Here is a 26,728-nt window from a genome sequence, read left to right on the forward strand (position 1 = left end):
CAGACAGGGAAATGTACGAACTGCATTACGGCGTGCACGTGATTTAAATGGGTGGACATCGGATAGCTGCAAGCTATTGTACTTACAAAACTTAGAACCAATATAGAGAAGCGTAAATATTACAATTTAAAACGGTTGACTCTAAAAGCAAGTAAGATGTCTATGGAAGTTATAAAAACAATGCAATAGCGTTGTAGCAAAAAGAAGGAATGCTCAAAAATTGCAGTAAAGCTGTTCTTCCACCCAGTAGCAGTCTACGTCAACGACAGCATTGATTGCAGACAACACGCATTGTATATCATACTTTTATCCATGATGATAATTAACATACATAGCTAGCAATGGCTTGAATAGCCATCACATCATCACATTGCTCCACGTGACCGCCAAGTCGCTTGGGTGCCTATTCCTCGATTCTTTGGAGGTCCACGGGTTCAGTACTATTCTCTTGGCTCCATGAACAGAATCTTTGGTACATCAAAAAAGGTTCCAAAAGCAACGCTTACAGACGCAATAGCATCGGTAAGTTGAATGCAACGAGAGCAACGTGTAGGATTATCGACCTTACTGATTTTTCATCGCACGCTTTGATAGACCGACGTGCGATCGGATGCCATTGAAGTCAAGATCCGAAAGCTTGATGCTGAACTTACGAGATATCGCGACCAAATGAAAAAAATGAGGGAGGGTCCGGCAAAGGTATGTGCTTTTTTCCATCTTCTTTGAAAAGCACGTCGTGAATAACCCAGTATATGATACACAGAAATCTGTTCAACAAAAAGCGCTGCGAGTTCTCAAACAACGAAAACTGTATGTATGATCTTTACATATCCTTGTGCACATCCAAGTCATGCTGATCTTTTTTTATATACGTTGATAGATATGAGAGTCAAAGGGACAACCTTCAACAGCAGTCGTTTAATATGGAACAAGCGCAAATGACGAATGATAACTTGCGAAATGTTATGACGACTGTCGATGCCATGCAGTCAGCCAACAAGGAAATGAAGAAACAGTATAAGAATGTCAATCTGGACAAACTAGACGTACGTTGCTACTTTCATGCTGCCCTAAAGTGATGACTCTCAGCGCCCCTATTAACAATGCGTCTTTACACAGCGTCTGCAAGATGAGATGGAAGACTTGATGGAACAAGCTAATGAAGTACAGGAATCCCTTGGACGATCATATAATCTCCCAGATGATGTGGATGAGGCTGACCTAGAAGCAGGTATGTAGCATAATGGCGAATAGTGTTGGCCATGTAGTTCACCAAACTTACATGACTATTGCTTCAGAACTGGATGCTCTGGGTGATGACCTCAATTTTGAGGAAGAGGACGTCCCATCCTACTTACAAGATAATGTCGAAGTACCCACTGGATTGAACTCAGAGAACGCAGATGTAAGAAATCAAATTATGCATGATAGCAATTAGATACACTCTACTGTGGCACTTTATTAATCTGTTCCACTTGTCACAGGGAAATGTACAAGTAGATGAATTTGGGCTTCCAATAGCGGCGGAAGCGCCCATGAAAGCATGATGTACATAGCTTTTTGTTTTTTTTCTTAAAAATCAGAAACCAGTGGAGGTTGATATGGATGGTTTTTTTTCCTTATTATTTTCTCTCTTCGTTTCGTACCAAATAATATCCAATGCTACTCTCCGGTAGTATTAAGCGCTTAATGATGTACGTAAAACCGATATGCCTGCTAGTAATAGCTGTTTTTCTTCACTTCTTCTTGGATTTGCCTGTGGATGACGCACATGTAGTCGACATATGTCTGCACTTCGGCGTTTCGATCTTCTGCCATGTTGGTGGCAAACTCGAATTCTGTTCGATCGATTTCTTGCCTTACAATTCGAAGGCGGAGGTATCTAGGATGAGATGCCCTGATTTCCGTGATGAAAATTTGTAAGCGTTTTGAGAGCGGGTTATCCAAGGACGGTATATTTGTCTGTACACGGAAGGAAAGCGTTAACGAACGGAAGGTTGAATCTGAAGTCACTCTTGTTCAATGTACTTACCATATTTATGTCAATTGCATTCTTGTCTGCAACACCGAATATTTGCTGCAAAAACGAGGAATCAATCCTGCTTCCAAGCCAGAAGTATAGCTCGCATCCGTTATCTGCAGATAGGATTACTAGTGAGATTTTCTTCGTGATGGAAGGGTATTATGATCGAAACAGCAACTTACCCAATAGATATGCTCCTTTACTATCTAATCTTTCGTATGAATCCCTAACGGTTTTTGGATTTGCTCCATTCAAAAACTAAAGACATTGGTTAGTGCATCGAGTAACAGACTATGCTTTCTTAAAAAAGTGCTTACGTCTTCTGCGGCATCATGAATGGAAAACAGTCGCGGATATAAATGTATGCTCAGCGATCGGGGGCTCATACCGCTGATGAGTTTCATGTCAACCACTCTAGTATCCGCAGTAATGTCGTTACCCACTAGTTCCCCAAAATTGATCAGTATTTGTACAATATGGTAGAAATAACTTTCTAAGTACGTACCTCCACGGAGAGCTTTAGATCTCAATAAGGCCGCCACATACACAGGAAGTAGTTTGTACGCTTCTGGGAGAATGAGTTGGCCAGGAGAGGTGGATGAAGCGCAGTTTGCGCGATAGGCAGACAAAATCTTGACGCACAATTCAGACAGCTTCTCTCTAATCTCTTTTCTTTGGATATGGAGTGCGTCATACATAGCTATAAACGAGGGTCACGCACAGAATGGCATTAGAGAATACTAGCTTACGCAAGGCGATATAATCGTAATGAAAACATACCTTTTTTGGCCAAGAAAGAGACTGTAGCCTCATGGTCACCTTGCCTGAAGACATCCGCAATATGCTCCGTAACCGGAATGTTGAGATTGTGTACGCGTACCCGCCTATGTCCATCCTTCGTAGTATACAGCAGGGCTGCTTGGAATGAAACTCCTCTATCATCCTCAAGTTTGCCATCGTGCTTCATAGAAATTGCAATCGCCTTATCTTCATCGATACCAGCCAACTCAACATCCGTGTAATTGGACATATAGAAACTACCATAATGTTCAAGGACTTGAAGACCTACACACCATAGTATTAGATGATGATAACTACGTTGTAAGAGTTTATAAATGATATAAAAATTGTGTACTTACCATTAGTACATCGAATACGCATAACAGCGTCAAATCCACATTGTCGGTTGAGAACATGGGAGATATCGTAAAGTATTCTGTCAAAGTCGCCTGGGCCAAAGTTCTGGTAGTAGAATGTTTCACCACCCGTGGTCGACGATAACGCACCTAACGTGGCGACATCCATGTACGATGATGGGAACAAGTAATTGTTGACGCAAACTGCGTTTTTGACACAGTCTTTAGCTAGGTTGTTGTAAACTTCGCCTTGGGGTACATACAGCTGCTTTTCTTTATCTGTATTACGCAGCGCAGCGTCATCGCGAGACTTCAAGGCACCTGGCCCACTGGTTGGCAAGGTTGATTGGAATAAATGCAAGTAACCACCAGACACAGACTACGATCAAAAAGAAAGGGAAACCCCTATGTTAATATTCCATGTAGGTGTCAACTTGTCATTCAGTATCTGAAATGCCCACTTACCAAAGCTTCCATGCCACCTTGAACAGCCGACGAGTACATGGAATCACCACGCTGATTTTGAGCAAACATAGACGGTATGCTCTGGAGAAGCTCAGAAATGATGTCCCTAAAGCGACAGATGAATTATTACTACATGAACATAATAGCAAACAAAGAGATCAAGTCTGGATATTACTTTGAGTCCCAAGGATTCACAAGCATGCCGTCTTGCATAGGCACAAACATGTCTGTGAGGTCTCCTACAACAAGCATCTTGGCTTGCTCGCAATCAGGCTATAAGCAGTAACAAAGATAAATAAACCAAGTAGGCACTAACATAAGATGTAAAGTCATGAACATGGTTACTTACATGAAGATTATAGAAATGAACGCCGTAGTCATAAGTCATGATACCGACTCGAGCATTCTTTGGAAGCAACGAGGAACTTGGATCAAGATCGAACAATGACTTTCGTAAAATTTCACAAACTGTTGCCGTCATACCGCTTCGAATTGCATTGGCTGATACGTCGATAGCGAATAAATGGCTGATGGAAGCTGGTGTTCTTGCCGAGTAATATAGGTCAGGCACTTCGAAATCCACAGAACCAAATCGTAATTCTGGTCGCTGATCGAAATCCATGCGTCGGCCAGACACATCCAGATTTGAAAAATACGATGCAGGCACTGTGTTCAGCAATATAACAAACCCATCATCAATACGGTTTCAATTAATGAAAAGGGACTATTCAGTCGATCCTTACCTTCGCTACTATGACCACAAATGTTGCAAACAAATCGGTTACCACCTTGGGTGAAGCTACACCACGGGTTGATATAGGCTTTACATCTTGTGCATCGGACAGGGCCTTCCGGTCCATGATCCACTATTTGAATTGGCTCTTCCTCACGAGCGAGAGCTGCAAGTGGCTGAACAACAAGTCCGACTGGCACGGCTGACACATCGGCTAGCTCCTTATTCCGAGGCATGCTATTCGTGATAGATCGCATAAAACGAGGATTGCAGTTTCCTTGATCCATAGCGAGAAAGTCGGTGGTGGACAATGGGATGTGTTCTCGATCACAGGTGCCAATGAACTTTCCTCCGTGCAGTTTTTGATCATATTCTCGTACTTGGACTGGTGCAGGCATTTGATCTGGATCGACCCTAGGTCTCGGTTGCTGCGGGGGAACCATGTTGGGGTTTATTTGCTGTTGCTGTGGTGCAGTCTGCGGCATTGGGCGAATAGGTGATTGTTGCGGTTGCTGTGGTAAACCATGCGGCCAAGGGGCTGGTTGTGCTTGCGGCGGAGACAATGGACTTTTCTGGGACACAGAAGTCACTTCAGGTGCTGCAGCATAAGCCCTCTTTCCACGATGATGATGAGCTGATTGTGCTTGCGAAGGCTGCATCTGCAAAGTTAAGTTTGGAAGGTTAGATCATCCATATGATGTATTATATCAAAAGGATTCTAACTTACTTGAACAGGTCCTGGATTCGACTGTAAGTTCATATTTTGCATTCCTGCTGTAATTGTTGCTGGATTCTGCATTTGATTTGTCACTGGTGCTGGTTGCTGATGCGGCTGCTGATGTTGCTGATGCGGCTGTTGGTATTGCTGTTGTTGCGCAATAGGTGCTTGACCCTGTGGTCTAAAGGAGCCAGGTTGTTGTTGTGGAACAGCGTTTACTGGCCTTGGCCTTTGAACACCAGAAAAATTGGCAACAGGGCGAATAGGGGCTCCTCTACCTATTAACAGTAACAGCTGTTAGAATTTACAAATGTTAGAAGTGGTACTTGATTTTGGCCCAGCAATGTACCTGGGAATGGTGGGCGCTGGTGAGCAGCAGGACTACCGTTTGGAGGAGAAGACAAAGGTATATTGCCAGGCCGAGGAGCAGGCCTGTTTTGGCTCACGTTGCTAGGAGGCTGGGTATATCCTGCGTTCATAACGTTGAGGTGTAATACCAAAAACCAGACGACAGCGCAATGAAAGGTCTTTGTCGCGTATGGCACTCCATTGAATGACTTGTCAGCCCATGGTTGGTAAAGCCAGTCTTGTCACGTGAGCGACACATTGTACAGCAACCGCACCTTTTTGAGCATCTCCCATCAAGCAGCTCTGCCAGCTCTGCTTTCACTTCTTGAAGCAACGCTGCTTTATTCCATTGTTCATTGTAAGTTTTTAACCATTGGCTCATATTTATGCTATAAGCTCATTTTTCTCATACAGTAGATTGAACTTACATTATCACCCATGTACTTTATGTATCGACGAACCTCCATGATTTCTTTACAATTGATGAGTTCTTACGTTATAAGCATCATGTTATCTACCTCTTCGTTGTTCACCAGCGAAGTCCTTCCATCTGTTCCCTTCACTTCCACTTTCAGCTTGTCTCACCGCATGGAGCGGAGTTTCAAACGCTGGTTCATCAGTCCACCGGTTTGCAGGAACAAAGCCTGTCAGAATCACAATCATGGCACCAACTCCACCACGCCCAAAGCTAGCAGGGTTTAGTTGGACGCATTACATAACAGAAGACAACGTCATACTTGGCCGATCACCAACGGACAGTGACAATAAGCCAAAAGATGCTCGCCACATCAGCTTTGGAACGTCAAAAGCTATATCGCGCAAACACGCAGAGATCAAGCATAATCCACACAGCAATCGATGGGAACTGCTTGTATATGGAAGAAATGGCGTAAAACTAAATGGTTTATATAAGAAACCCCCTTGCAAACCCGTTTCGTTGGATACAGGGTTAGTTACGTTTTTATGTACTGGGATTGAGCGCCTTTGGTTGGCGCTGATACGTTTTTCTTCAGAGCGTTACTCGACATTGATGGAAATCAGTTTGTATTCGTTTTACCAGTCACCAGCTCTGGAATCAATGGATCGACCCATCATCAAGTGGATCACACACCGAGCCGAATACTTCAAGCGGAAGAAACAATCGAATCGCTGATAGTAGACGCAATTGAATCAACGACCTCGGATGTTACTGTCAACGACATCATGTTCTATGTCAAGAATCAGCACAAAGCCGAATTGCGGTCTCCCATCACCTTGGAAAAGGTGACCAAAATTCTCTTAAGCAACAGCCAGTTCCAACTCGCATCGGGTTGCTTTGACAGCACCAGCCCCGATGCGGTATGGACAATTGTCAGTGATCGAGATCCTGTAGATTTCCTGGATAGTCAAGATCCACCTTCTCGACCTCTACTTAGAAGAGAAGCATCCTTTCAGCGGGAGACGTTTTCAAAGTCCGTGGTGTCTTCAAGGAATGCCCTTGGTATTGAATGGTTTTATGTGATATCACTGGATGTCAACTCACAGCCTATGGAGGTTAATATTCAACGCGACTATGAGCGATTTACTCGTTCGTTGGAACACATTCCTTTTGTCCTTTCAAGGAAACGTCCACAAGCTGATGTTAGCGGTCTTCCAGAAACTCGTGCTTTGAAAAGGATCCGCACAGCAGAACCGGACTTGGAAAGAGATATTAGCACTGTATCGTTGACGGTCAGCGATATATTCGATTACGGTAGGTTATCGATTGCGTATAGGCGTTCCCTTTGTCCCCCTCTAGTTATCCTTAACTCCATCCATTTCTAGGATCTCCGTTACCTCATGAAAAAGAAGCTATAACCATGGTTACTCCTAGTCGCACAATGGCGCTCACTGATTGGACTGATGCTGGACCATCAAATATCGGATTGCAAATTGCACAGCTCAAGCTGGATACCTGGCACTCCACAATATAAAGCCACAAATCCATCTGCGGCTCAGCTGTCATACAACAGGCGCTCGCCTCGATTCTTCCCCAGCAAATTTAGCTTTTTAAAAATCATGTAGCATTTGCTTGAAAACACTCTAGAAATTTTGTATTCATATTGTACCTTAATGTAATAACATCTAATGAAAAAAAAAAAACCAAACTGGTGATGAGATCGGGTGGAAGGTGTCCGCAAGGAGAGATCCTTTTAGCGGACCAGCAGACAGCTCGTGTGCCTTTCCCAATAAGTGTTTAAAAATAAAAACCTGATCTCACCTGGTTTATTATTTTCTTCCTTGTGCAGATTCACCCTTTCGTCCTCGAGTTTCCATGAAACCCTCTTACTCGCGGTTCTTTCATAAAACGTTCTTGCGATCTGATCTGGCCCGAGTAGGCGTTGCAACCTCACCAGGCAGTATTGCTGTACCCAAAGAACGAGAATGGCAACGTATTGGTTTCATCAATTTACCCCTTGAGCCGCCTTTCCAGATCAAATCGATGAAAGACGTCCTTTTTGTCTTCTTCAACCATGAAGCTTTCCGTCTGCTGTTTTGCATCATCTGGCTCATCCTATGCGGTATGATTGAGTGTTTTATGGCTCAACTTTCCGACATTCGATATAGCTACGTATATCCAGGCAAGGTAAAAATAGTCGTGCTATGTATGTACTAGAAAATTTTTTTGATCTACTAACGGCGACAATCACCGAGACCAGACACCAGCCTTGCAAGACCTTTTATTTGATGCCCTTCCATATGTATCGAATGTCCAACTAGTCAACTATTTGTTAGAAACCACCATAATATGCACCGTCATAGGTCTGGCCCTTCAATCCCCGGACTGGACTACGCGATGGACAATATTACGTCGATGGTGTTTCATTATGGGATGGCTTTACTTATTTAGGAGCATTACCATAGTAGTTACCACCTTGCCCTCACCCCTTCGAGATGGATGCATTCCTCCTACCCTGTCGATTTCAGGTTCAGTGGGTCAGCGATTTGGAGCCTTCTTTGAGACAGTGGCTGGTAATGACCAATCATGTGGAGACAATATATTCTCTGGTCACACGTGTGTGATGGCTTCGTGTGCTCTTGCCTGGCGTATTCATGCCAGAGCCAACAGGATCTTGGGTTGGCTGCTCTATCTGATCGCCGCGGCAGGCATTTTAATGATTATATTCACTCATTACCATTATACCATTGACGTCTTATTGGCTTTGTGTAAGTCACAGAAATTTATACCCAAATTGGAGATATCGCTCTCATTAACGTTTAAACTCTGTTACAGTCATTGTCTATGTGTCGTGGTACATTTATATGAGATGTATCAGAGATGCTACAATGCACTACGTGTTGGGCCATGAACTTCACACAGAAATGAGTGTGTTTGATACAAATGGTGGAATGACCGCCAAAGAGAAATACCAGTTTTTGGTATGTCAGCCTCACCCGCTTGGATCGCGTATCTTGATGTGGATATGCATGTATGCCGATGGCCTCGACATTCGACTTCGCAGTCTGGGTACCTTCGATAGTCGAGGAAAATGGAGACGACCGCAATCAGAAACACAGCAAACTATGATAGAGTGTTAAAAAAAATTGTACTTCGATTAATTGTATTTTGACTAATTGTTCTCGAGTTATTTCCCCTTGTAAATTTGTTAGTGCTTCCGCTGTTCCTCAAATTTTATTTTTTTTTTCTTTTGGCTGGGCTAGGCCACGTTTTATCCCCTATTCGCTTAACGCTTTGCATCTTTATACTACTAATAATAAATGCCGACTTATAACACCGTAATCCTCGACATTGAAGGCACAACTACACCTATTACTTTTGTAAAAGACGTATTGGTAAGCCTTCTATCAACTATCCAGCAGTCAACCCATTTCAAGAGATTTAACCGTTCGCATTCAGTTTCCATATGTAACATCCGGCCTCTATAAGTTCTTGACTGAAAATTGGGGTTCACCAGGACTGGATCAGCAAATTGAATTGTTGCGACAACAGGTGAGTCCTTCGTATTGATAATTCAAGATTTTCAAATTATTATTGGCTGATAAAGTTTGGCTGGTGAATTTGTAGGCTGAACAGGATATCGAAGCCGGTATCAAGCAAGCCGTCCTTATTCCTCATGAAACAAGCAGGTAATTTGCTTTCTTAGCAAAAGAAATTGTTTAATATACCTACATACCAACAATGCCTTGCTTTATTAGCAACGCAGATCAGGTTCGAGCGGCCGTTCAACAATGTATAGAATGGCAAATGCAGGAGGATCGCAAAATAGGCGCCCTCAAGAGCTTTCAGGGATATATGTGGAAGGAAGGCTATGAGTCTGGTGAACTCTGTGGCCAGTAAGTGTATCTAGATCGCTTAGGACTTTGATCAAAGAGATAGCGCTGACACGGTGATGTTATTTAGAGTGTACGATGATGTCGTTCCCGCCTTTGACCGATGGAAGCAGCAAGGCTGCAAGATCTATATTTATTCATCTGGCAGCGTACCTGCCCAAAAGCTACTTTTTGGACATTCAGTAAAAGGCGACCTTTTGCCTGTAAGTAAATACGAAAGTAAAAGGGTAACGCGGATTGCCTTTCGTTTCACGTATACTGAACCTAGTGTTTTATGTTGTCTTGTCTAGTACTTTTCAGGTCACTTCGATACCTCCATTGGCTCTAAAATAGAATCATCCTCTTACATCGCCATTTCAAAGGCTATTGAAGCTAACCCATCGGACATCCTATTCGTTAGTGATAACGTGAAAGGTACTCCTGCCCTGGACCCCTTATTTGAAGAAACATATAATGTATCTCCACGCTAACTCTTCCTCTGCAGAAATCATAGCCGCTGAAGAAGCTGGCTTCCAAGTCGTCCTTTCTGACCGTCCTGACATTGCACCGCTTACACAACAAGACAGACTGAATCGACGCGTGGTTACGTCCTTCAGTCAGATTCCATGAACTGACCCAAAAATAAAAAACGTGGCTACATAACTGAAATAAACTCAGATACGCTTTTTTTCCTTTTAACCCTTCCCTCATCTGAGAGTCCATTTTACTGTTTCCCTTCCTGACCCTGAGCATTTGCATTCATGGGTGTATCAAGCAATGGCCTCTTTGAACTGCCAACCTACGCAGATTCAATGGAAATGGGCTACGGGAAGTCTCCTGTTGGAGGGTCATGGTTTCGCTTCTTAAAGGAATCATTACGGATAATTCTCGAAAACCAAGATTCCAGACAGATCTTTTACTTCTTGTTGTTGAATCTGTCTTACATGTTCGTTCAACTTGTATACGGCTCCATCACAAACAGCTTGGGTCTCATTTCAGACGGTGAGCTGCGACAGGCACTCATTCAAACCGGCGTTTCATAAACTGACTTTCTTACTGTCACCAATAGCTATCCATATGTTCTTTGACTGCCTTGCCCTAGGAGTTGGCTTGTTCGCATCCGTCATGGCAAAGTGGCCACCGAATACCAAGTATTCCTATGGGTAAGTAACAGGGAATGCGATTTCATTCAAATCTGTTGTCTTACGCCTTTGTTTGGATAGGTACAATCGGGTAGAGACGTTGAGTGGATTCGCAAATGGCGTGTTTCTGGTCTTGATCTCTATTAGCATTGTCTCGGAGGCTATCCAACGACTTTTGGATCCTCCGGAGATGAATACCCATAGGCTGTTGTTAGTCAGTTTTGTTGGCCTGCTTGTCAACCTTGTAGGAATATTTGCCTTCAATCATGGACACGCACATGGACACGACCATGGACACGACCATGGACATAGTCATGGACACGGGCACGATCACGGACATGGCCATAATGCTAACATGGAGGGTAAGCGGACCCACTGCTATTTTTTTTTACGTAAATCCGGTAAAAATTTCTAACCTCCTATCGTAATAGGTGTTTTTCTGCACATCTTAGCCGATACTTTAGGCTCCGTCGGTGTTATCATTTCGACCCTTTTGATCAAATGGTTTGGCTGGACTGGATTCGACCCAATTGCCTCTATCTTCATTGCTGTTCTTATTTTCTTGTCCGTCATTCCGCTGATCAAGAATTCCGCTGCGGTGTTGTTACTGCAAGTAGATGATCATACTGCTGGTACGGTTGAGGCGGCGGTCGAGAATTTGAAAACCATCCAAGGTGTACGATCCACATCACTACCCCGGTTTTGGCCAAATGAACCGGGAAGTTTGATTGGAACCATTCATATTCAGGTATCTGACGATACCGATATGCAGGAAGTCCGACAGCTGGCCATAGAATTGTTGATGAGCAAGATTGAAGGTCTGAAAGAACTCTGTGTACAGGTGGAGAGGGATGGCGCATTGGAGCGAGCGGAAATGGAATCCAAGTCGGGTGGATTTGCTGGTGGGTTTGCTGGAGGTATGAATGCTGGATTCTTCAACCCTGTTGCGACCAACTTCGGTCCACGCCGTGTCGGCACGCCTAATCTTGACCTAGCCCCTCCGTCCAACGTCGCCGCTGCGTCTGGTCGACAAACACCTGTCATCAGCTTTGTACAAGCAATGAAAGGTCCTGGAAAGAACGATAAAACTCTCTGATCAAAACAATGTGCAACTTGCATATAGATAATACCGTAAACCTAACACTGAGAGTTGGTAAAAAAAAAACGATGTCAAATCTCCCCATGCTGTACTTTATTCTCGTTCAAGTCTTTGTGTTAGCTCCTTCACTACCCATCAAAAGTGCTTGCCTTCCCTTTTCCTTGTCACACCTTCTACATAATAGAAATTATAATGATTGAAGCTGTTTTCATTTCCTCATGTGGAAGGTAACATAGCTGCTTGACCAGCAAAAGAACCCCTTGTTCTATAAAATGAAAGCCTGATCTCATTCCACTGTGTACAATACATGACTTTTTACGCTTTTTTTTGGTTGTTTCTAAGTGGCCCACGCTCTTCATTAGAGCACAGGCAAATGTGACTCCTTACTAAAGATCATTTGTCTCGCTCCATCTGCTCGTTCCTCTTGGCGGTGTGGTTCAGGAGAACGCATGATGGATGGAAGTAATGCTGCAAAACTCAGCTTTTCAAGTATGTACCGTTATCAATGGCTATTTTTCCGAACTTATGGTTATAACACTGGACGCAGATATATGCAGTTTCCAAGTTGTTCAAGGAAAGTCCTCTGGAGAGGAGCACGCAGATAATATTACAAATTTTCGGTGGTCATTTGCACTCGGCCAACCCCTTTCATAGGCAAAATTAGAGTGTCGGAGTTTGAACCTAGCCTTTCTCCCCATCGCTTGGACCCCTCACAAAACTCAACTGCTGTACACCTCGCCATTCCCCCCATGTCTTTCAAGATAGGGTCGATACCACACCCTAGTAGAAATGGCTCGATTAATAGTACACAGTCAAGTACAAAGAGTCAATCCCCCGAAAATGTGCAAGTCGCTGTACGTTGTCGGCCCATGTCGGCATCAGAAGCCAGGGGTCAGCGTGAAGTATGCTGGGATATTGATACAACACTTAATAGTATTGTTATTGCGGAAGGTTTTGAGCGTCAGAACAGAGCAAGACATAAATATCGTTATGGTACGCTTTTTGTCACGCATTGTGTCATTTACTTTTATTAACCCTGTTAAACAGATAGAGTCCTGTATGGTAGTGATAACTTCCGCATATATGACGACAATGTAGCTAAACTCGTAAAGTAAGCGTGGATTGCAATGTCTTCTACAATGATTTAGTATTTACGTATAAACCATTCTTCAGTTCGACTATGGAAGGCTATAATGGTAAACATGATTTCAAATTACTACCGACATCACCTCCGATTTACCAACCGTTATCAATTGTCTAGGTACTGTCTTTGCATATGGACAAACTGCGAGTGGAAAAACATATGTAAGTTCTATCACATGATTCAATTATTATTCAACTCATAGCTAAATCTATCGATTGCAGACAATGGTGAGGATGATAAGCGAAACTCGATCCATCATATCAAAACAATACTGATGATACCACCTTCTTTTTTATGACAGATGGGTCAGTGTGGCAACTATGTGCAACATTGATACAATGGTAACTAAGCTAACAGCCGATTACAGGAACACACAACGAACCTGGAGTGATACCTCGTGCCGTTAATGATGTATTTGAGTACATCAAAGCTGTGAGTTGTTGGCATATCGGAGACTGTTCGAGGTTGTATGTACCTGCAGCGGCCACTGATTGGCTTTGTTTTTCCCAGAACTCTACGAGAGAATTTTTGTTGCGAGTTTCGTACCTTGAAATATATAATGAAGCCATCCATGATTTGCTTTCTCCGGGAACGCAAGACTTGAAAATCCATGAAGATAAACAAGTACGATCATTAGGTTTTAATACACACATAGGTACAAACTTATTAACATGCATTGTGCCACAGAGAGGCGTTTATGTCAGTCCCTTAAAAGAGGAGGTCCTTACCAATGCAAAACAGGCACTTAAGGTTATACAGAAAGGAGAAGGTATTTACATTATGTTAATGCATTTTACGTACGTTATGAAATAGATTACTAAGTTAAAGCATAACAACGAATCATAGAAAATCGACATGTCAGCACTACAAATTATAATCTACACAGTAGCCGCTCACACACAATATTTCGAATGGTGAGTGAAGATTTGACTAGCATAAAGATGTGTCTTTGACTTACCATGTACGTGCCAGATTATTGAGAGTAAGGAAAGGGAACCTAATGCATCGACACAAACTCATCGAGATCGTAGCACTGCTTCCAATGCCAAATCAACGATCCGCATATCACAATTGGTAAGGGCCCCCCGTGTTGAGTATGTCGTATTGCTTGTGTAAATCATGTTTTGAAAATATATGTCAACAGAATCTCATTGATCTTGCTGGTTCAGAAAAAGCAACCACCAACCTTGACAGACAAAAGGAAGGTGCTTTTATCAACAAAAGGTACGGTGTCACACCATGCTAACTTTGACATGTCGTGAACCTTTCTAATGACCCAATGATCACTTAGTTTGCTTACACTGGGCACTGTCATATCAAAGCTGACTGATTCAAAGGGGTAGGTGGCACTGACCAAAACTTAGCGCTTAAACCACACATGTTAATACTCTATTATATCAGAGCTAGCCATATTCCATTCCGTGACTCTAAACTTACACGAATACTGCAACCTTCGTTATCGGGAAATGCCAGAGTGGCAGTCATATGTACTATAAGCCCTGTAATGACGAGTATGGAAGAAAGCATGAATACACTTAAATTTGCAGAAAGAGTAAAGCTAGTAGTCACATCCGCCAAGACAAACGAGGTAATTATTGATTTCAGCTGCTTTTGTTTGATTGACGTAACTCGGCTTAACATCAAAAAATAGATACTCGATGACAAGGCACTATTGCAACAATATCGAACTGAAATATCGAGCTTGAAGGCGAAGTTGGAGGCCGGCAACGATCTTTTAGCCCAGCAACAAATGGCACAGGAGGATATCATGCAGGCGGAAAAACGCAAGGTCAGTCTGACATCCTATCGAACTGCGCCTAATATGAGGAGCAAGCTTATTTATTATAGCGGTGCTTTTACTACAGCACGAAGGACAAATGCGCGACATGGAGCTTGTTCGTACAGCCTTGAAAGAACGGTAGGAATTTTTGACTGGGTGCTACAGTTATCTATAAGCCTAACTAAAGTACATTCTATCTTATCTTCTTTAAAGTATCAATCACCTCACCAAACTGATCTTAACATCGTCTTCATCAACATCGTTTACTAAAATGATTTTGACGCCATCGGTACGTTTACCCTCAGTTTAATTGAATTTAGCATACATTGCACTCAACGCTATTTTCAGGGCCTGGGAGATTACAGCAAACGAAAAATTGATAGCGACGATTCGTTACCCGATAGCCTTCGTGTACATTCGAGTGATGCTCCACAACGGGATGCCGCGGATGAATTGAGCCAAAAGCTTGCCCAATCAGCTATCAGTTCCAACGACACGCCTTCTGGTCTTCCTGCTAAAGAACTTGTGCAATTGAAAGCGGATAAGGAGAGTCTACAACAAGAAGTTGGTCGATTAAAAGCGCAAGCGAAGCAAGATCAGATGAAAATTCATACCCTTGAGCAACAGCTACGGTTAAGTTTTGTACAGTCCGAAGCACAAAAGCTCAGCTCCAACGATGATCAAGTTCAACTTATTGCATCTCTTCAAGCTGAACTGAGCATTGTCAAAGGTGAGTCAGCGGACCGTCGCTATGTCCTATTTTTTGAATCTGGCCTGGTTGGTTGTTGACATTATACACTGTGTAGCGGAGTTGCAGGTCATGCAATTGATGTCCAAGGCAAACAATGACTAGAGAAGTATGCTCTGCCCACTCTTCAATTATGGCAACATTCGTATGATATAAATGTAAATAAAAATTTGCTTTTCCGAGAGAGATCAGCAGAGGAAGCACCTGTTTTTTCTCCCCTTCCTTTATCAAAATATGTCACAAAGACTGTGGCAGCTGAAATTTAAAGACCAACCACATCAACTTGCAAACACTAAGCGTTGCAACTGTAACTTTTGTTGTGTTAAATAATAATGATATTTTCGATTTTAAGTTCTTGATTCTTTCCTTTTGGAATTTACCGTTGCCGCCGTGTCACCTCCTTATCCTTTCGCCCCATATTGTGGTAACTTTGGATAGCTGATATGAGGCTCAAAGTAGGAGATGGAATACATCACTGCTTAGAATTGACTTTGATCCTTAGTATCAACTTGTTTTTGAGTTCTATTCTGACCAACAACACTGTCTGGCTATTGTATGCCATGACTATTTTTGCACCAGAATGCATCCAGTATCTCAGACTACGACACTTTCGACATGTTGATAAGTCTCGGACATATCGACCACAGCATCGACTACCCCACAAGCAGGTTGTTTTCGGTACTGCGTCGTTCCCGTCCGAGCTCGCATCCAAAATATTTGAGCATCTGAATCAGCATGAGCTACTGCAAGCTTCTCAGGTCTGTAAGAGTTGGAACGGTGTTGCCACTCCGTTGCTTTGGCGAAGCCCTCGATTTTACCACAAATTGGATAAGCAATTGTCGGACATATATTATACTCCAATTCAAACCATGTGGCCAACATCGATTTCCTTGGACAACCCTTATTTCGTACACCAATCACTAGACGCAACAGAGTATCGCGATGGGTATGATATTCAATTGGCGCTTGCTCAAAAACAATTGGGCCAGTATGCTCGACACCTCACGTTTGAATATCGCGAGAGCCTCGTATGTGACAATACTCTCAATGATATTGCAATGTACTGTACTTCACTTCAAAATTTATCGCTGGCTGGATGTCGAAATATCACCGATGCTGGACTTCAATATCTGTCCAAAGGCAAACTACAATATACCCTCAATTGCATTGATCTCAGTGACTGTGTACTAGTAACGGATGAAGGTGTATCGCTGATCTTGCAGCGGTTCCATCGTCTACAAAAGGTTTCCTTCAATGGCTGCACCGGATTAACCAATACGGGGATCAAGACGTTAATAAGACATTCGGCAACTGAACATTGGTCCTCTGTATCCAGATCCAGTTTACAGGAGATCTATCTACGCCGCTGTGCAAATTTAAGCGGAAACACTATAACATACCTTGCCATAACGTGTGGACCCTCATTACAAGCATTGGATTTGGCATACAGCGCATATATTGGGGACAAAGAGGTCAGAGTCATAGCGGAACATTGCGTCGCCCTGCGCCATTTAAGCCTGGCAAGAAGAAGCCCATCGGAAAACGAAATAGAGCTTGGGCAGAGTAGACCTGATGCATCAGAAACAAGCACGCCAATAAACGAACCCACTTTAATAGACAAAAAAGACGAAATTATAGATGATTCAATAGAATGCTTGGTCAAACGGCTACCACAGCTTCAATATCTTGACCTTTCCAACATCACCTCCATCACTAATCAAAGCGTTGTCAGCATCTCCAAATACTGCCCAAATTTAGTCACACTCATTCTGGTAGGCTGCGACATGATCAACGAGGAATCTCTTTTCTCACTATCAGAATTGCACCGACAGCATGGACAATTGGTTAATATTACGTTAGGTGGAACTACGGAGTTTCTTAATAACATTGTACATAGCGTAGAACACGATGATAACTGGCATGGCTGGACCCATGGATCGTCCTGTTCCAGTAATTAAGTAATCACAAGCTAACTGTAATAATAGAATTTTTTTGTTACAATGCCATGTGCCTTAGGTGGTCTCTTGAGCTGGCAGTAGACACAGGTTTTGTTGTCAGGAGTGGAATGAATTTTTTGCGCACTGCTTCTTTTTTTTTTTCGGTCTTCAATTTTTCCCTGCTCTCCAAACCACCTTAAAACATACCCACCTATTCTTTCTCAACAAGTTTTCAACGCTATACTTTGTGAAGTAGAGCTGATAGAGGTGAAAAAACAGCTGGATACTGAGCAATGCCTAGGACGAAGGACGCAATTGACCGATCAGCCGAATACTTGCGGTTTATTCGGGATCTCGAAGTCTTTCACGAACGACATGGGTAAATAAGTTACATGGAAGCAGTACATTCCAATTGCTATTGTCTAACCTTCCCCATAGAACAACACTACAAGCTGAGCCTGTTTTAGGTGGGCAAAAGCTAGACCTACTCAAACTATACAAGGAAGTAATGGCTTCCGGAGGGTACCAACAGGTAATGGAGTGAATCAAACACATTCAGTCAATTCATAGCCGTATATACATACCTTGCGCCTAATATTAAACAAATTTGACAATAGGTTACTCAAGATCGTATCTGGAAGCTCCTCGGCGAAAGTTTTGAGTTCAAATCGACTTGCACCAACAGCGCCTATGTCCTCAAATCAGTGTACAAGAAGAATCTAGTATGTCCCTTTCTTTACAACCTGTCAAGATAGTGAACACTGTGGTTTTAATATCTCGACTTTTTTTTCAATCTATAGCTTGGATGGGAAAAGACAAAGGTGTGGGGACAAGAATGGAATCCTTCCATGGCCGATGAGCCAAAGACTGCTGCCAAGACAAATAGCAAAGGTAAAGAAAAGGCTCGTCCGCCTTACACAATCCCCAAGCAAAAAGAGCGCAGAAAGAACTCCAAAGGCAGTGGTATGAAAAAATGTTAATTCCATCATTGAAAGTTGAACATAATCCTCTAACCCATAATTCAGACCTAAGTCCCAACTCAGCAGAGCCTACCATTTTACCCATCGCCCCTGTGCGTCGACCGACTTCATTTCTCTCAGACAAGGATACGTATAACCTTTCGTCAGCCGAAAACATGGAAAATCTGGATGCTTTTCTCAATCAGCTATCTTCCATGCTTGATGCTGCCGGTCAACCTCCAACCGTTGAGAAGCTAGTCAGTCGTACGCAGCCAAGTAAGTTTTATGACTTTTACTGGATCCAAGAAAATGGTAGCCCTAATGAAGTTTCTTTTTTGGCGTAACCAGCCTTAGATAAAGTTGGAGATCCAAAAGAGCAACTCTCGATGATATGTAATATGCTGGTATCCCGAAAGCCTGCAGACGTTCAATCGGCCATGGTCTACCTTTTAAAGCTGTCTTTCGAATTGCCAGAAAATGTTACCAACGACTATCTCGCGGCCATCGTACATGCTCTGATTCCATTTGCTCAACCGGTATTTTCAGATCCGAAGTTGCGACCACATCAGACGGATTTGTTGGACAATGATGCCGATACCATGGATTTTCAACAAGATACAGACTCGAACGCAGCACCAGTTGACCTTGCACTAGCGTTTGATGCTTTTCGCATTTTGCGTAATCTGTCTTTTGTCGACTCAGATGCAGAATTCATGGCATCTAATACCATTATTCGGAAAATGGTCGTTGCTGGACTCCTGCTACCAACAAACACTAAATATGTCGAACTTACACAGCATTCATTGGATATTCTCGACAATATTTCCAGCTATGTCACATTATCACAACACGACGACTATGCCACCAATCTGTTGAAACTACTTTTTTCCAACGATCGAGAAATCATCATTGGTGTCTTGAAGGCACTGACATACCTAGCTATCCAAAAAACCGATCATTATCCATTCTTGTTTGATCATACTGATCATGTCAAGCGATTGATTCAGCTCCTCCTCATTGATGATGAAGACCTCGTCACAAGAACCCTTGAATTTTTTTACGTGTATACTTCAGCGTGGCCAGAATTTACCACTCAGCTACTTCATATGTACCCTGGTAACGGCATAAGCTTACTGACAAGTTTTCTGACCTACGACTCTTCCAAACCAACTCCTCCTGAGCGATCTTACCCAGCATCAGCTCAGCCTGCCACTGACCTTTGTCAAGATCGTGGCTGTAACATTCCCAGTCTCACCCATTATCAGGATATGGATGAGCCGTACCGATGCCTTGGATGGTGAGTATACCTAAAAGCATTTGGTATTGCCCTGCTTCAACTAAGCTCATTTGCATCCAACTACTCTAGGCTCAAGCAGAAATTTGAGGTAGCCGATTCAGAATCCAACCTCTCTTTGGACGATCTTTATCTGTTGTACGAAACTCGGTTCGGCATGGAACGGCCGCTTGACCTGACCAAGTTCCTTGTGGTGTTCAAGATCGCCTATCCCGAACTCACTGTGACTGGTGGAGACCTATCGACAGCCGCCCCCGAACAAATTGTTGTTCATGGAATTCAAATCAAAATGGCGATCTTGGAAGATTGTAAGTGCTGCCAGGGAAAGAATTTTTTTGAAAAAGGGGAGTGATATTTTGTATAAATTGGGATGAAAATTATTAACCATGATCTTTCTGCTATTTCTGTTTATAGCTGACGAATTTACTTGCAAGTGGTCCAACTGCGCACAGACCTTCCCTAACGAACTCCACTTGCAGCACCACGTTTTCAGCGACCACGTACCGCCATGTACCAGAAGTGAACCGTACCAATGCCATTGGATGGAGTGCTCAGATATCCCAGACGGTGAATCGAATACGCGTGATTCTATCGCCTCTCACCTCGGCACTCACTTTTTCGAACACCTTTGCGAGCACCACCATGATCATGAGCATCATGGCATTCCTCTTGCCACCGCATTACTTTTGCACAACTTTGCACGACACAAAGGGAACTCTCCGTATTTTGAGCCATATACCTGCCGTCTAAAGGGTATGTTGGACAACAAACCTCACTTGGCCGGTATCATTCAAAACATATTGCAAGAACTGGAAACTTGACTGAATCACTTTGCGTATATATAAGACCCCCATCCTTTTTGTAACATATTTTTAATTTTAAATACAACCCATTTCACCAATGGTTGAATGGGATAGCTCAACCATGAGAGACCAATGGAAAAAATTTATTAACCAGGAAAAAGTGCTGAGTTTTCCTTGCTGTCGGTTTTTTGTATCTCCACCTTTTTTTATTTTTCTCTCAAGACTCTTAGCTGATGATGGGAAGCCAACCAAAACGGCCAACCCCATCAACAGGACATGTTGACGTTTTTCGACTAGACAAAAGGAATCAGTCCAATCAAGAACGAGGGCAACATGAATTTGCCTACGAATACCCTCCACGAATTCCTGTGGCTATGCGACATCCCTACCCACGAGTGAATTCCGTTAAACAGTATACGACCGATCGCCAACATGAGCAGCTCAAGCAACATATCGTCTCGGAATCGTTTATTCCTGTCTCGCCCGAAGCTGCAGAGAAACCACAGAGACGTTCACGGCGGCGACCCCCGTTTTCGTACTCGTCGCTCATTGCTCAAGCTATCCTGACCACCGCCAACAAACGGATGACGCTGAGAGATATATATCGATGGATTACGGAAAAATATCCAGCACTATATAATGCAGAGGACACTGGCTGGCAGGTAATATTACCAATAAAAAAGACATAGTCAGATCTTTCATCCTCTGCACGGTTAAGCTAATGTCACTCTCCCTTTTCTCAAACTTTGGCTCAGAATACCATTCGACACAATCTTTCCCTCAACAAGTGCTTTAAGAAAGTTCCAAAGTCAGAAATCACTCCGGAAGAAAATAGAGGAAAAGGCGGATTCTGGACTCTAGATCCAGAGTACATGAATCAGTATACGGATGGCGCTTTCGCTAGAGGCAGTATTGCCAATCGAAGATCTATGAAAAACCCAAGCAAGTCAGGACCAAGTAGTGACAGTGAAGTATCACACTTTGACGGTAGCTCCTCACAATATGATACCCACCACACCGACGTGGATCCCTTTACTTCCTCACCGCCTTTTCGACTCACTAGTCCCTCGACCTTTAAACCAGATGATACGTCTCATTATTACCCCACGGAAGAATCTGATATATCATCCAACACCCCCTCCCCTTCGATGCTTCGAATGTCTCCTGTGACACCACCACGATCCAGTGTAACGATCAAAGTTTCAACGACTGACCGCGGAACTGCTGTAAATACTGTACACAATACGACGACGCCCATAGATGAACAAACTGTTGTGAATCTTGATGTTCAACAAACTCGATTGAACCGTGAAGAACCTCAAGAAAACTTCTTATCTACTATTTTACACCCCTCCAAGGAAGAAGACCCTTTTTCAACATCAGCGCAAGAGGATCCATTGCATACTTCAACTGTCATGCGAATAGACAATATTCTGAACTAAGCCTTTCTTTTTTTCTTTGGTGCTTTCTTTTCCCATCCCTTTTCTCTTTCCACCCACTGTATATATATATATAAAAAACCCTTCCATCCCCCCACCTCACTTTTGCTTGAGGCTGGGGTCAAACCGAGGTCTCCGTATCTACTTTTGTAGCTTCCCGGTGCTGTGATTCAAAAAAAATAAAACTCTAGATAAGCGGATGTTGGAGGTTTGGCTGAGCACATGATGCTGGTAGAGCACGGTCGGTACCCGCTTTGGGGGCTTGCTGTGATTATCACAATGTGGCTATCTCTTCATCAAGCAAATGAAAGCCGTCGGAGATCCGATTGAAACCATTGTCACTCCTTCACTATTGTGAAGCTCCACCTCATCTTTCTGGGGACTTTCAATTTATTATTTCAAAACGTTGAACTAGCTAATTTGTTGCTGAAGTCGTTGACCATAGCTTGCGCTTGAGCCAACTTGAAGATAGGCCCATTACTAATGACTTGTATGATTCTTTGCAATGCTACCAAGGACTTTTTCCTCAGATCTTTTTTGATCACCATAGGCCTCCTTGCTTGTAAAATGCCGGCATTTAATAGATGCACTCGTCCAGCCGATGCCAAACCATCCAATAGCTAAGGACAACAACGGCATTAATAGGTTGCTTCATAAGAAGTTTCCATGGGTGGTGATCACATACCTGAGTAAACATACAGTAATCCTTGACTGAGCCATAGATGGAAACGATCTCCGTCAGGCTGAATGCGGCTATTGCAATTGGGAAAAATGTCAGTCCTCTTTCATTGTTACCCAAACCCCATTGACTCCGGCTTTGCTTACCGGTAGTGCATATGTCAAGTGCATGCTTTTCAAACGAGAAGCTGCTTTCGTCCTCAATGTCAGCATCGTCAATGGATGACGCTGCAGATTCTGGCTGCAGAGATTTAACAAAGGGTTTGTGGATTACTAGAAGGAAAATGTAGTATTGTGCATGTTTGAGGTATAAGTGACGATGTCGAGTGGTATATTTGGGATGTCCGTCGCCACCTTCGAGGGTTGGAGATAGTTCAGGAACTTCAAAGGTGGGTTTTAAAGACGCTCGCCAGCGATGCAAATCATCCAGTAGCTTCATAGCTCGGGGGCTTGGGATTCCGAGTTCCCAACCGTCGTTATCTTCGTCTTTACTAAGTGCGTATCGAACGCCATGTTGTAACCCTTGAATAATCAAACTTCGGGATTCAATAAAGTCTCGAGCTGATTCATCATCAGTGGGTTGGGCTGTAAGTTGTATAAGCCGTGTTTTGTCGTCGCAAAGCATGGGCACGTAGCCACTGAAAATCACATAGCTCATATCAAACCATGCTATCCATGCCCACAAACGTCGGCTATTTTCTCGCTCTTGAGGGGAGGCATGGGGATTGTTGCAGTTTTCATACAGGTGTAATGCATGCGCCATTCGAACAGCCGATCCAAAAATGCTGTAAGCTTCACGAAGCTGACCGCAACCAGCCTTGTAATATTGCATGACCATAAGGGTTTCAATAGTAATCATGCGCATTTCGTCAAAGTTCACCAAGTCTCTTGCCAGTGTATAGGACTTTTCGGCTAGGTCTTCAAGGTAGTCAAGATGATCAAACTCGGGGTGGCATCGGTAAGCATGCAAGGCTGCACATGCATAGATGGCATAGATGAGGGGTCTTGGTAGCTTGCGCTCTCTGTAACGCCAAAGGTAGGCCTGCTTGTCTACAGGACAATGTGATGTACAATTAAGATGCAATTGAATTAATCTATCCAAAACTTCGGGTGGGTATCGAGCCAGTTGGTTGCCAGAATTCCGTTTGGCAGGACTAAGAGATGAGTCCGGAGATGTAATATAATACCCATACTGCCGCCTTAATGTCAAGCGGTCCACACCGGCTGGTCCCCCTGTTCGACTTCGCGTGGCCCGAGGATCTCCCAAATTTTTACTAATCGGTGGACTGCCTTCGTAGAACAGCTCTTGCCGGATAGCCTGTAAGGTATTGTAGAGCTCGCCAAGGGTATGGATATTGGTCTCCATACTAAGACCACCACCTTGAGTAATTAACCGCCATCCCGCGGGCAGCTTGAACGGTAAGTCGTCCTTTTCTTTCTTAATTATAGTCGACTGTTCCGATTGCCCGGACATACCCGCATTGTCATGGTTAGAGCTGTTGGCCTGCAACTGCTTGATAGCCTGGGACGTAGGTTGTTGACTCGACTGGTTCTGGATTTGTAGAACTGGGTTTTGCTTCGGCCTAGTCAGCGAGAAAATGTTGTTTATGAGGTTGTGAATTCGTAAATTGATCCTCTCTGCTCGCTCCCTGTCTCCAAGTTCGACATTAGCCCGAGATTTGTACATGCATTCACAAAAGTCTTTTAAGCAAGTTGAACAAGAAGGTTGCATTCCATCGCACTGAACGTGTTTCTGGGCACAATTAGAACAGGGTGCTATAATCAGTGAGAACACATTGTAGTCGCTAGCAATTGTTGTCATAACAAAGTTGCTGGAAGGACAAGTGCCGTTACACCAGGTTTTCTACCTTTTTTTTTTCTCTCAGGTCCGCACGCCGAGCCTTCGACGGACCTTTCTATCCCACAAAAGACCTTCGTTATCTTCTATCATAATTAGCAGATTTATGTAAGTCAACTTGCTTCATAGAAAGCAGTTTGCCTGGTAGCAACAGCTCATGGTATCTCTATATGCTCTGGAATCGGATCTCCGCACAGGTAAGGGCAAGGCAGAAGTGAAGGCCTCGCGGAGTTATACGTCTGCCGATTTCACCTGCTCTTCGCTCTTGCTATGTTTTCCACCTATCTGCTATATGCAGTATTATTCATAGTAGGCTCACTGGCCATAGGACTGTACATTTTCCAATGTAATCTCATTTATCCTGCCTCCTTCCCAACTGGATCGCGGTCGGTGGTAAGTTGATAGACTAACACTTGCAACACTCGGTTCAAAGTTTAATCGCAAATCGTCGTGTTAACTTCACAGGTAATGAAGCCTTCCCAATTTGGTTTACCCTACAAAGAAGTCACCATTACAACAAAAGACAACATACTGCTACAATGCTACTTATTGCAACAAAAAGACGAAGATGTCGCAAAGAATAGTCCAACCGTCATATACTTTCACGCCAATGCTGGCAACATGGTCAGGGTCGATTTTTCTTTTATGACTGCGTGTTTGTAAACCTGGGCATTAACAATACTTTTGATATTAGGGCCATCGTCTTCCTATTGCAAAGATATTTTTTGAAAATTTCGGTTGCAATGTATTCATGTTATCTTATAGAGGGTAAGTGGAAATGACACAGGATGAGCTTACTACAGACTTTTGCCATGCTGATGTCTGGCTCTGATAGATATGGTTTAAGCGGAGGAAGCCCAAATGAGAAAGGTCTAAAAGTGGATGCAGAGGTATGTGAAGTTACACTCGACCTGAAAATCCCACATTTTTTTGCTCACATTACGACAATAGGCAGCTTTGGAGTATATTAAAGAGCATCCAGTGCTTGGGAATACACCATTAATTGCATATGGCCAATCTATTGGAGGCGCGGTTGCTATCTACACAGTGTCTAGGAATGAGGACAAGTTTTCTGCCTTGATATTGGAAAATACCTTTTTGAACATGGTAAGCCTGGAAAATTTTTAGTTAGGCAAGAGCATCCCATTTACTGAACACGCATTTTCATTTTTATGATTTTGTTGTAGCCGGAATTGATTCCGAACGTTATTCCTGCCTTGAGACACTTCATCTTTTTATGCCATCAAATTTGGCCATCTCACCGTGACATTTTAGCTGTCCGAAAGACGCCAACCTTGTTTCTCTCGGGTAAGCTGGATGAACTCGTTCCACCTTCGCATATGAAAAAGCTTTACGAGCTATGTGATACACGCGGTCCCAAGTTTTGGAAGGAATTTGAGGAGGGTACACACAATGATACCTGCCTGAAAGTAAGTTGATGGGGATCTCAAAGTGTTTGATGGATGTCCTAGCTGACTCATTGTTGCTGTTTAGCCTGGTTACTTCGAGACCATTGGCGAATTCATTAGAGATGAAGTCTGGAAGCTGGTGGATGGATCTATTGATGATGAGAAAAAGGATAATGCCGCTGACAAAGCACCAAATGCCTAAGTTGAGAACGGTGGGGTAAATAGAGAGAAAGGCGGTATGTGATAATGCATTAATCTAATAAACGGCCCGGATCATCGGAATGGTCATGCCGGTCACCTTATCAAAGCCAATCAAATGGGACACCACAGCATATCTTTAATTTGTGCACAGCGCGCCACGGTCACTCAAGTTAAATGAGGCGCCTTGTTAAAGGCGGTCTGCGTGTAACTTGCTGAGACGCTTTGGCTGGAAGCGGCAGCCTGGTCAGTCAACCGCTGCGCATTAGTCAACTGCTACGTAAAGCTTTGCATTTAACGACCTGTTTTCACTCGTTTACACTTTCAAATATTACAACAGACTGTATCCATCAGACTGTATTAACGTATTTCCACCAATGCATTGGATACAGGAATTTGGTGAAGTGTCACCCTTACTTTTCAGCTACATACCTTTGTAACTTGGAAATGTCGAGGCTGGACATCGCCTGCCGCATTGAACGAGGCTTGGGAAGCTTCCATCTTCCGCCAGACCTTACTTATAAAGT

General features: G+C 43.3%; 12 protein-coding genes across 12 annotated transcripts; 10 read left to right on the forward strand and 2 right to left on the reverse strand.

Moving 5' to 3' along the window:
- The first annotated feature begins 427 nt into the window (after nucleotides 1–427).
- K450DRAFT_242169 (uncharacterized protein) lies at nucleotides 428–1,632 on the forward strand. The gene is made up of 7 exons (XM_051589208.1): nucleotides 428–522; nucleotides 595–699; nucleotides 764–810; nucleotides 881–1,046; nucleotides 1,120–1,231; nucleotides 1,299–1,405; nucleotides 1,485–1,632. Exons 1-7 carry the CDS (start codon nucleotides 457–459, stop codon nucleotides 1,545–1,547), a joined length of 666 nt encoding a protein of 221 aa, XP_051444442.1. The 5' UTR covers nucleotides 428–456; the 3' UTR covers nucleotides 1,548–1,632.
- K450DRAFT_288121 (uncharacterized protein) lies at nucleotides 1,549–4,800 on the reverse strand (the record flags this gene model as incomplete). The annotated part of the gene is given in 11 exon segments (XM_051593537.1): nucleotides 1,549–1,962; nucleotides 2,033–2,136; nucleotides 2,206–2,268; nucleotides 2,283–2,465; nucleotides 2,535–2,723; nucleotides 2,804–3,088; nucleotides 3,163–3,538; nucleotides 3,625–3,730; nucleotides 3,800–3,897; nucleotides 3,974–4,290; nucleotides 4,368–4,800. The coding sequence occupies 11 exon segments, from the start codon at nucleotides 4,798–4,800 to the stop codon at nucleotides 1,717–1,719; spliced, it is 2,400 nt and encodes a 799-aa protein (XP_051444443.1). The 3' UTR covers nucleotides 1,549–1,716.
- Nucleotides 4,801–5,837: 1,037 nt separating this feature from the next.
- K450DRAFT_242178 (uncharacterized protein) lies at nucleotides 5,838–7,233 on the forward strand. Its single transcript, XM_051589209.1, has 2 exons — nucleotides 5,838–6,371; nucleotides 6,437–7,233. Exons 1-2 carry the CDS (start codon nucleotides 6,085–6,087, stop codon nucleotides 7,224–7,226), a joined length of 1,077 nt encoding a protein of 358 aa, XP_051444444.1. The 5' UTR covers nucleotides 5,838–6,084; the 3' UTR covers nucleotides 7,227–7,233.
- A 421-nt stretch (nucleotides 7,234–7,654) lies between these two features.
- Nucleotides 7,655–9,071, forward strand: K450DRAFT_242183 (uncharacterized protein). Its single transcript, XM_051589210.1, has 3 exons — nucleotides 7,655–8,028; nucleotides 8,102–8,609; nucleotides 8,677–9,071. The coding sequence occupies exons 1-3, from the start codon at nucleotides 7,717–7,719 to the stop codon at nucleotides 8,979–8,981; spliced, it is 1,125 nt and encodes a 374-aa protein (XP_051444445.1). The 5' UTR covers nucleotides 7,655–7,716; the 3' UTR covers nucleotides 8,982–9,071.
- Nucleotides 9,072–9,161: 90 nt separating this feature from the next.
- Nucleotides 9,162–10,343, forward strand: K450DRAFT_271982 (uncharacterized protein; the record flags this gene model as incomplete). The annotated part of the gene is made up of 7 exons (XM_051593032.1): nucleotides 9,162–9,236; nucleotides 9,301–9,393; nucleotides 9,469–9,530; nucleotides 9,600–9,737; nucleotides 9,805–9,937; nucleotides 10,025–10,148; nucleotides 10,219–10,343. 7 exons carry the CDS (start codon nucleotides 9,162–9,164, stop codon nucleotides 10,341–10,343), a joined length of 750 nt encoding a protein of 249 aa, XP_051444446.1.
- Nucleotides 10,344–10,406: 63 nt separating this feature from the next.
- K450DRAFT_242191 (uncharacterized protein) lies at nucleotides 10,407–12,061 on the forward strand. Its single transcript, XM_051589211.1, has 4 exons — nucleotides 10,407–10,715; nucleotides 10,783–10,876; nucleotides 10,937–11,217; nucleotides 11,287–12,061. The coding sequence occupies exons 1-4, from the start codon at nucleotides 10,475–10,477 to the stop codon at nucleotides 11,949–11,951; spliced, it is 1,281 nt and encodes a 426-aa protein (XP_051444447.1). The 5' UTR covers nucleotides 10,407–10,474; the 3' UTR covers nucleotides 11,952–12,061.
- A 588-nt stretch (nucleotides 12,062–12,649) lies between these two features.
- Nucleotides 12,650–15,327, forward strand: K450DRAFT_242199 (uncharacterized protein). The gene is made up of 16 exons (XM_051589212.1): nucleotides 12,650–12,947; nucleotides 13,002–13,065; nucleotides 13,128–13,150; nucleotides 13,216–13,259; nucleotides 13,456–13,530; nucleotides 13,609–13,722; nucleotides 13,786–13,867; nucleotides 13,945–14,012; nucleotides 14,071–14,172; nucleotides 14,243–14,322; nucleotides 14,390–14,437; nucleotides 14,500–14,686; nucleotides 14,750–14,887; nucleotides 14,947–15,016; nucleotides 15,092–15,167; nucleotides 15,227–15,327. Exons 1-14 carry the CDS (start codon nucleotides 12,704–12,706, stop codon nucleotides 15,007–15,009), a joined length of 1,332 nt encoding a protein of 443 aa, XP_051444448.1. The 5' UTR covers nucleotides 12,650–12,703; the 3' UTR covers nucleotides 15,010–15,016; nucleotides 15,092–15,167; nucleotides 15,227–15,327.
- Nucleotides 15,328–16,069: 742 nt separating this feature from the next.
- On the forward strand, nucleotides 16,070–17,584 carry K450DRAFT_271985 (uncharacterized protein; the record flags this gene model as incomplete). Its single annotated transcript, XM_051593033.1, has 1 exon — nucleotides 16,070–17,584. The coding sequence occupies one exon, from the start codon at nucleotides 16,070–16,072 to the stop codon at nucleotides 17,582–17,584; it is 1,515 nt and encodes a 504-aa protein (XP_051444449.1).
- A 148-nt stretch (nucleotides 17,585–17,732) lies between these two features.
- K450DRAFT_242212 (uncharacterized protein) lies at nucleotides 17,733–20,774 on the forward strand. The gene is made up of 8 exons (XM_051589213.1): nucleotides 17,733–17,942; nucleotides 18,002–18,095; nucleotides 18,181–18,285; nucleotides 18,364–18,526; nucleotides 18,589–18,786; nucleotides 18,871–19,819; nucleotides 19,889–20,124; nucleotides 20,231–20,774. Exons 1-8 carry the CDS (start codon nucleotides 17,857–17,859, stop codon nucleotides 20,635–20,637), a joined length of 2,238 nt encoding a protein of 745 aa, XP_051444450.1. The 5' UTR covers nucleotides 17,733–17,856; the 3' UTR covers nucleotides 20,638–20,774.
- Nucleotides 20,775–20,813: 39 nt separating this feature from the next.
- On the forward strand, nucleotides 20,814–22,258 carry K450DRAFT_242215 (uncharacterized protein). The gene is made up of 2 exons (XM_051589214.1): nucleotides 20,814–21,281; nucleotides 21,375–22,258. The coding sequence occupies exons 1-2, from the start codon at nucleotides 20,853–20,855 to the stop codon at nucleotides 22,059–22,061; spliced, it is 1,116 nt and encodes a 371-aa protein (XP_051444451.1). The 5' UTR covers nucleotides 20,814–20,852; the 3' UTR covers nucleotides 22,062–22,258.
- A 139-nt stretch (nucleotides 22,259–22,397) lies between these two features.
- Nucleotides 22,398–24,584, reverse strand: K450DRAFT_242217 (uncharacterized protein). Its single transcript, XM_051589215.1, has 2 exons — nucleotides 22,744–24,584; nucleotides 22,398–22,678 (listed from the first exon to the last, which is right to left on the reverse strand). Exons 1-2 carry the CDS (start codon nucleotides 24,556–24,558, stop codon nucleotides 22,457–22,459), a joined length of 2,037 nt encoding a protein of 678 aa, XP_051444452.1. The 5' UTR covers nucleotides 24,559–24,584; the 3' UTR covers nucleotides 22,398–22,456.
- An 88-nt stretch (nucleotides 24,585–24,672) lies between these two features.
- Nucleotides 24,673–26,320, forward strand: K450DRAFT_242222 (uncharacterized protein). Its single transcript, XM_051589216.1, has 8 exons — nucleotides 24,673–24,702; nucleotides 24,792–24,987; nucleotides 25,060–25,218; nucleotides 25,289–25,362; nucleotides 25,430–25,484; nucleotides 25,546–25,701; nucleotides 25,782–26,024; nucleotides 26,089–26,320. The coding sequence occupies exons 2-8, from the start codon at nucleotides 24,865–24,867 to the stop codon at nucleotides 26,203–26,205; spliced, it is 927 nt and encodes a 308-aa protein (XP_051444453.1). The 5' UTR covers nucleotides 24,673–24,702; nucleotides 24,792–24,864; the 3' UTR covers nucleotides 26,206–26,320.
- The last annotated feature ends 408 nt before the right edge of the window (nucleotides 26,321–26,728 follow it).

This window comes from Umbelopsis ramanniana (genome assembly GCF_025399195.1).
Source record: "Umbelopsis ramanniana AG unplaced genomic scaffold K450scaffold_29, whole genome shotgun sequence".
Lineage (NCBI taxonomy): Eukaryota > Fungi > Mucoromycota > Umbelopsidomycetes > Umbelopsidales > Umbelopsidaceae > Umbelopsis > Umbelopsis ramanniana.

Bases quoted from the DNA above. Each gene is read 5' to 3' on its own strand.
- K450DRAFT_242169 (XM_051589208.1), top strand. From the start codon at position 457: ATGAACAGAATCTTTGGTACATCAAAAAAGGTTCCAAAAGCAACGCTT. The intron at 523-594 runs GTAAGTTGAATG...ACGCTTTGATAG, and splicing joins TTACAGACGCAATAGCATCG to ACCGACGTGCGATCGGATGC. The intron at 700-763 runs GTATGTGCTTTT...TATGATACACAG, and splicing joins TGAGGGAGGGTCCGGCAAAG to AAATCTGTTCAACAAAAAGC.
- K450DRAFT_242178 (XM_051589209.1), top strand. From the start codon at position 6,085: ATGGCACCAACTCCACCACGCCCAAAGCTAGCAGGGTTTAGTTGGACG. The intron at 6,372-6,436 runs GTTAGTTACGTT...GTTTTTCTTCAG, and splicing joins CCCGTTTCGTTGGATACAGG to AGCGTTACTCGACATTGATG.
- K450DRAFT_242183 (XM_051589210.1), top strand. From the start codon at position 7,717: ATGAAACCCTCTTACTCGCGGTTCTTTCATAAAACGTTCTTGCGATCT. The intron at 8,029-8,101 runs GTAAAAATAGTC...CACCGAGACCAG, and splicing joins GCTACGTATATCCAGGCAAG to ACACCAGCCTTGCAAGACCT. The intron at 8,610-8,676 runs GTAAGTCACAGA...ACTCTGTTACAG, and splicing joins TGACGTCTTATTGGCTTTGT to TCATTGTCTATGTGTCGTGG.
- K450DRAFT_242191 (XM_051589211.1), top strand. From the start codon at position 10,475: ATGGGTGTATCAAGCAATGGCCTCTTTGAACTGCCAACCTACGCAGAT. The intron at 10,716-10,782 runs GTGAGCTGCGAC...TGTCACCAATAG, and splicing joins CTTGGGTCTCATTTCAGACG to CTATCCATATGTTCTTTGAC. The intron at 11,218-11,286 runs GTAAGCGGACCC...CTATCGTAATAG, and splicing joins CCATAATGCTAACATGGAGG to GTGTTTTTCTGCACATCTTA.
- K450DRAFT_242199 (XM_051589212.1), top strand. From the start codon at position 12,704: ATGTCTTTCAAGATAGGGTCGATACCACACCCTAGTAGAAATGGCTCG. The intron at 13,531-13,608 runs GTGAGTTGTTGG...TGTTTTTCCCAG, and splicing joins TATTTGAGTACATCAAAGCT to AACTCTACGAGAGAATTTTT. The intron at 14,013-14,070 runs GTGAGTGAAGAT...TGTACGTGCCAG, and splicing joins CACACACAATATTTCGAATG to ATTATTGAGAGTAAGGAAAG.
- K450DRAFT_242212 (XM_051589213.1), top strand. From the start codon at position 17,857: ATGCCTAGGACGAAGGACGCAATTGACCGATCAGCCGAATACTTGCGG. The intron at 18,787-18,870 runs GTACGCAGCCAA...TGGCGTAACCAG, and splicing joins CGTTGAGAAGCTAGTCAGTC to CCTTAGATAAAGTTGGAGAT. The intron at 19,820-19,888 runs GTGAGTATACCT...CAACTACTCTAG, and splicing joins CCGTACCGATGCCTTGGATG to GCTCAAGCAGAAATTTGAGG.
- K450DRAFT_242215 (XM_051589214.1), top strand. From the start codon at position 20,853: ATGATGGGAAGCCAACCAAAACGGCCAACCCCATCAACAGGACATGTT. The intron at 21,282-21,374 runs GTAATATTACCA...ACTTTGGCTCAG, and splicing joins CAGAGGACACTGGCTGGCAG to AATACCATTCGACACAATCT.
- K450DRAFT_242217 (XM_051589215.1), bottom strand. From the start codon at position 24,558: ATGACAACAATTGCTAGCGACTACAATGTGTTCTCACTGATTATAGCA. The intron at 22,679-22,743 runs GTATGTGATCAC...TGTTGTCCTTAG, and splicing joins ATTACTGTATGTTTACTCAG to CTATTGGATGGTTTGGCATC.
- K450DRAFT_242222 (XM_051589216.1), top strand. From the start codon at position 24,865: ATGTTTTCCACCTATCTGCTATATGCAGTATTATTCATAGTAGGCTCA. The intron at 25,485-25,545 runs GTATGTGAAGTT...TTACGACAATAG, and splicing joins GTCTAAAAGTGGATGCAGAG to GCAGCTTTGGAGTATATTAA. The intron at 25,702-25,781 runs GTAAGCCTGGAA...ATTTTGTTGTAG, and splicing joins AAAATACCTTTTTGAACATG to CCGGAATTGATTCCGAACGT.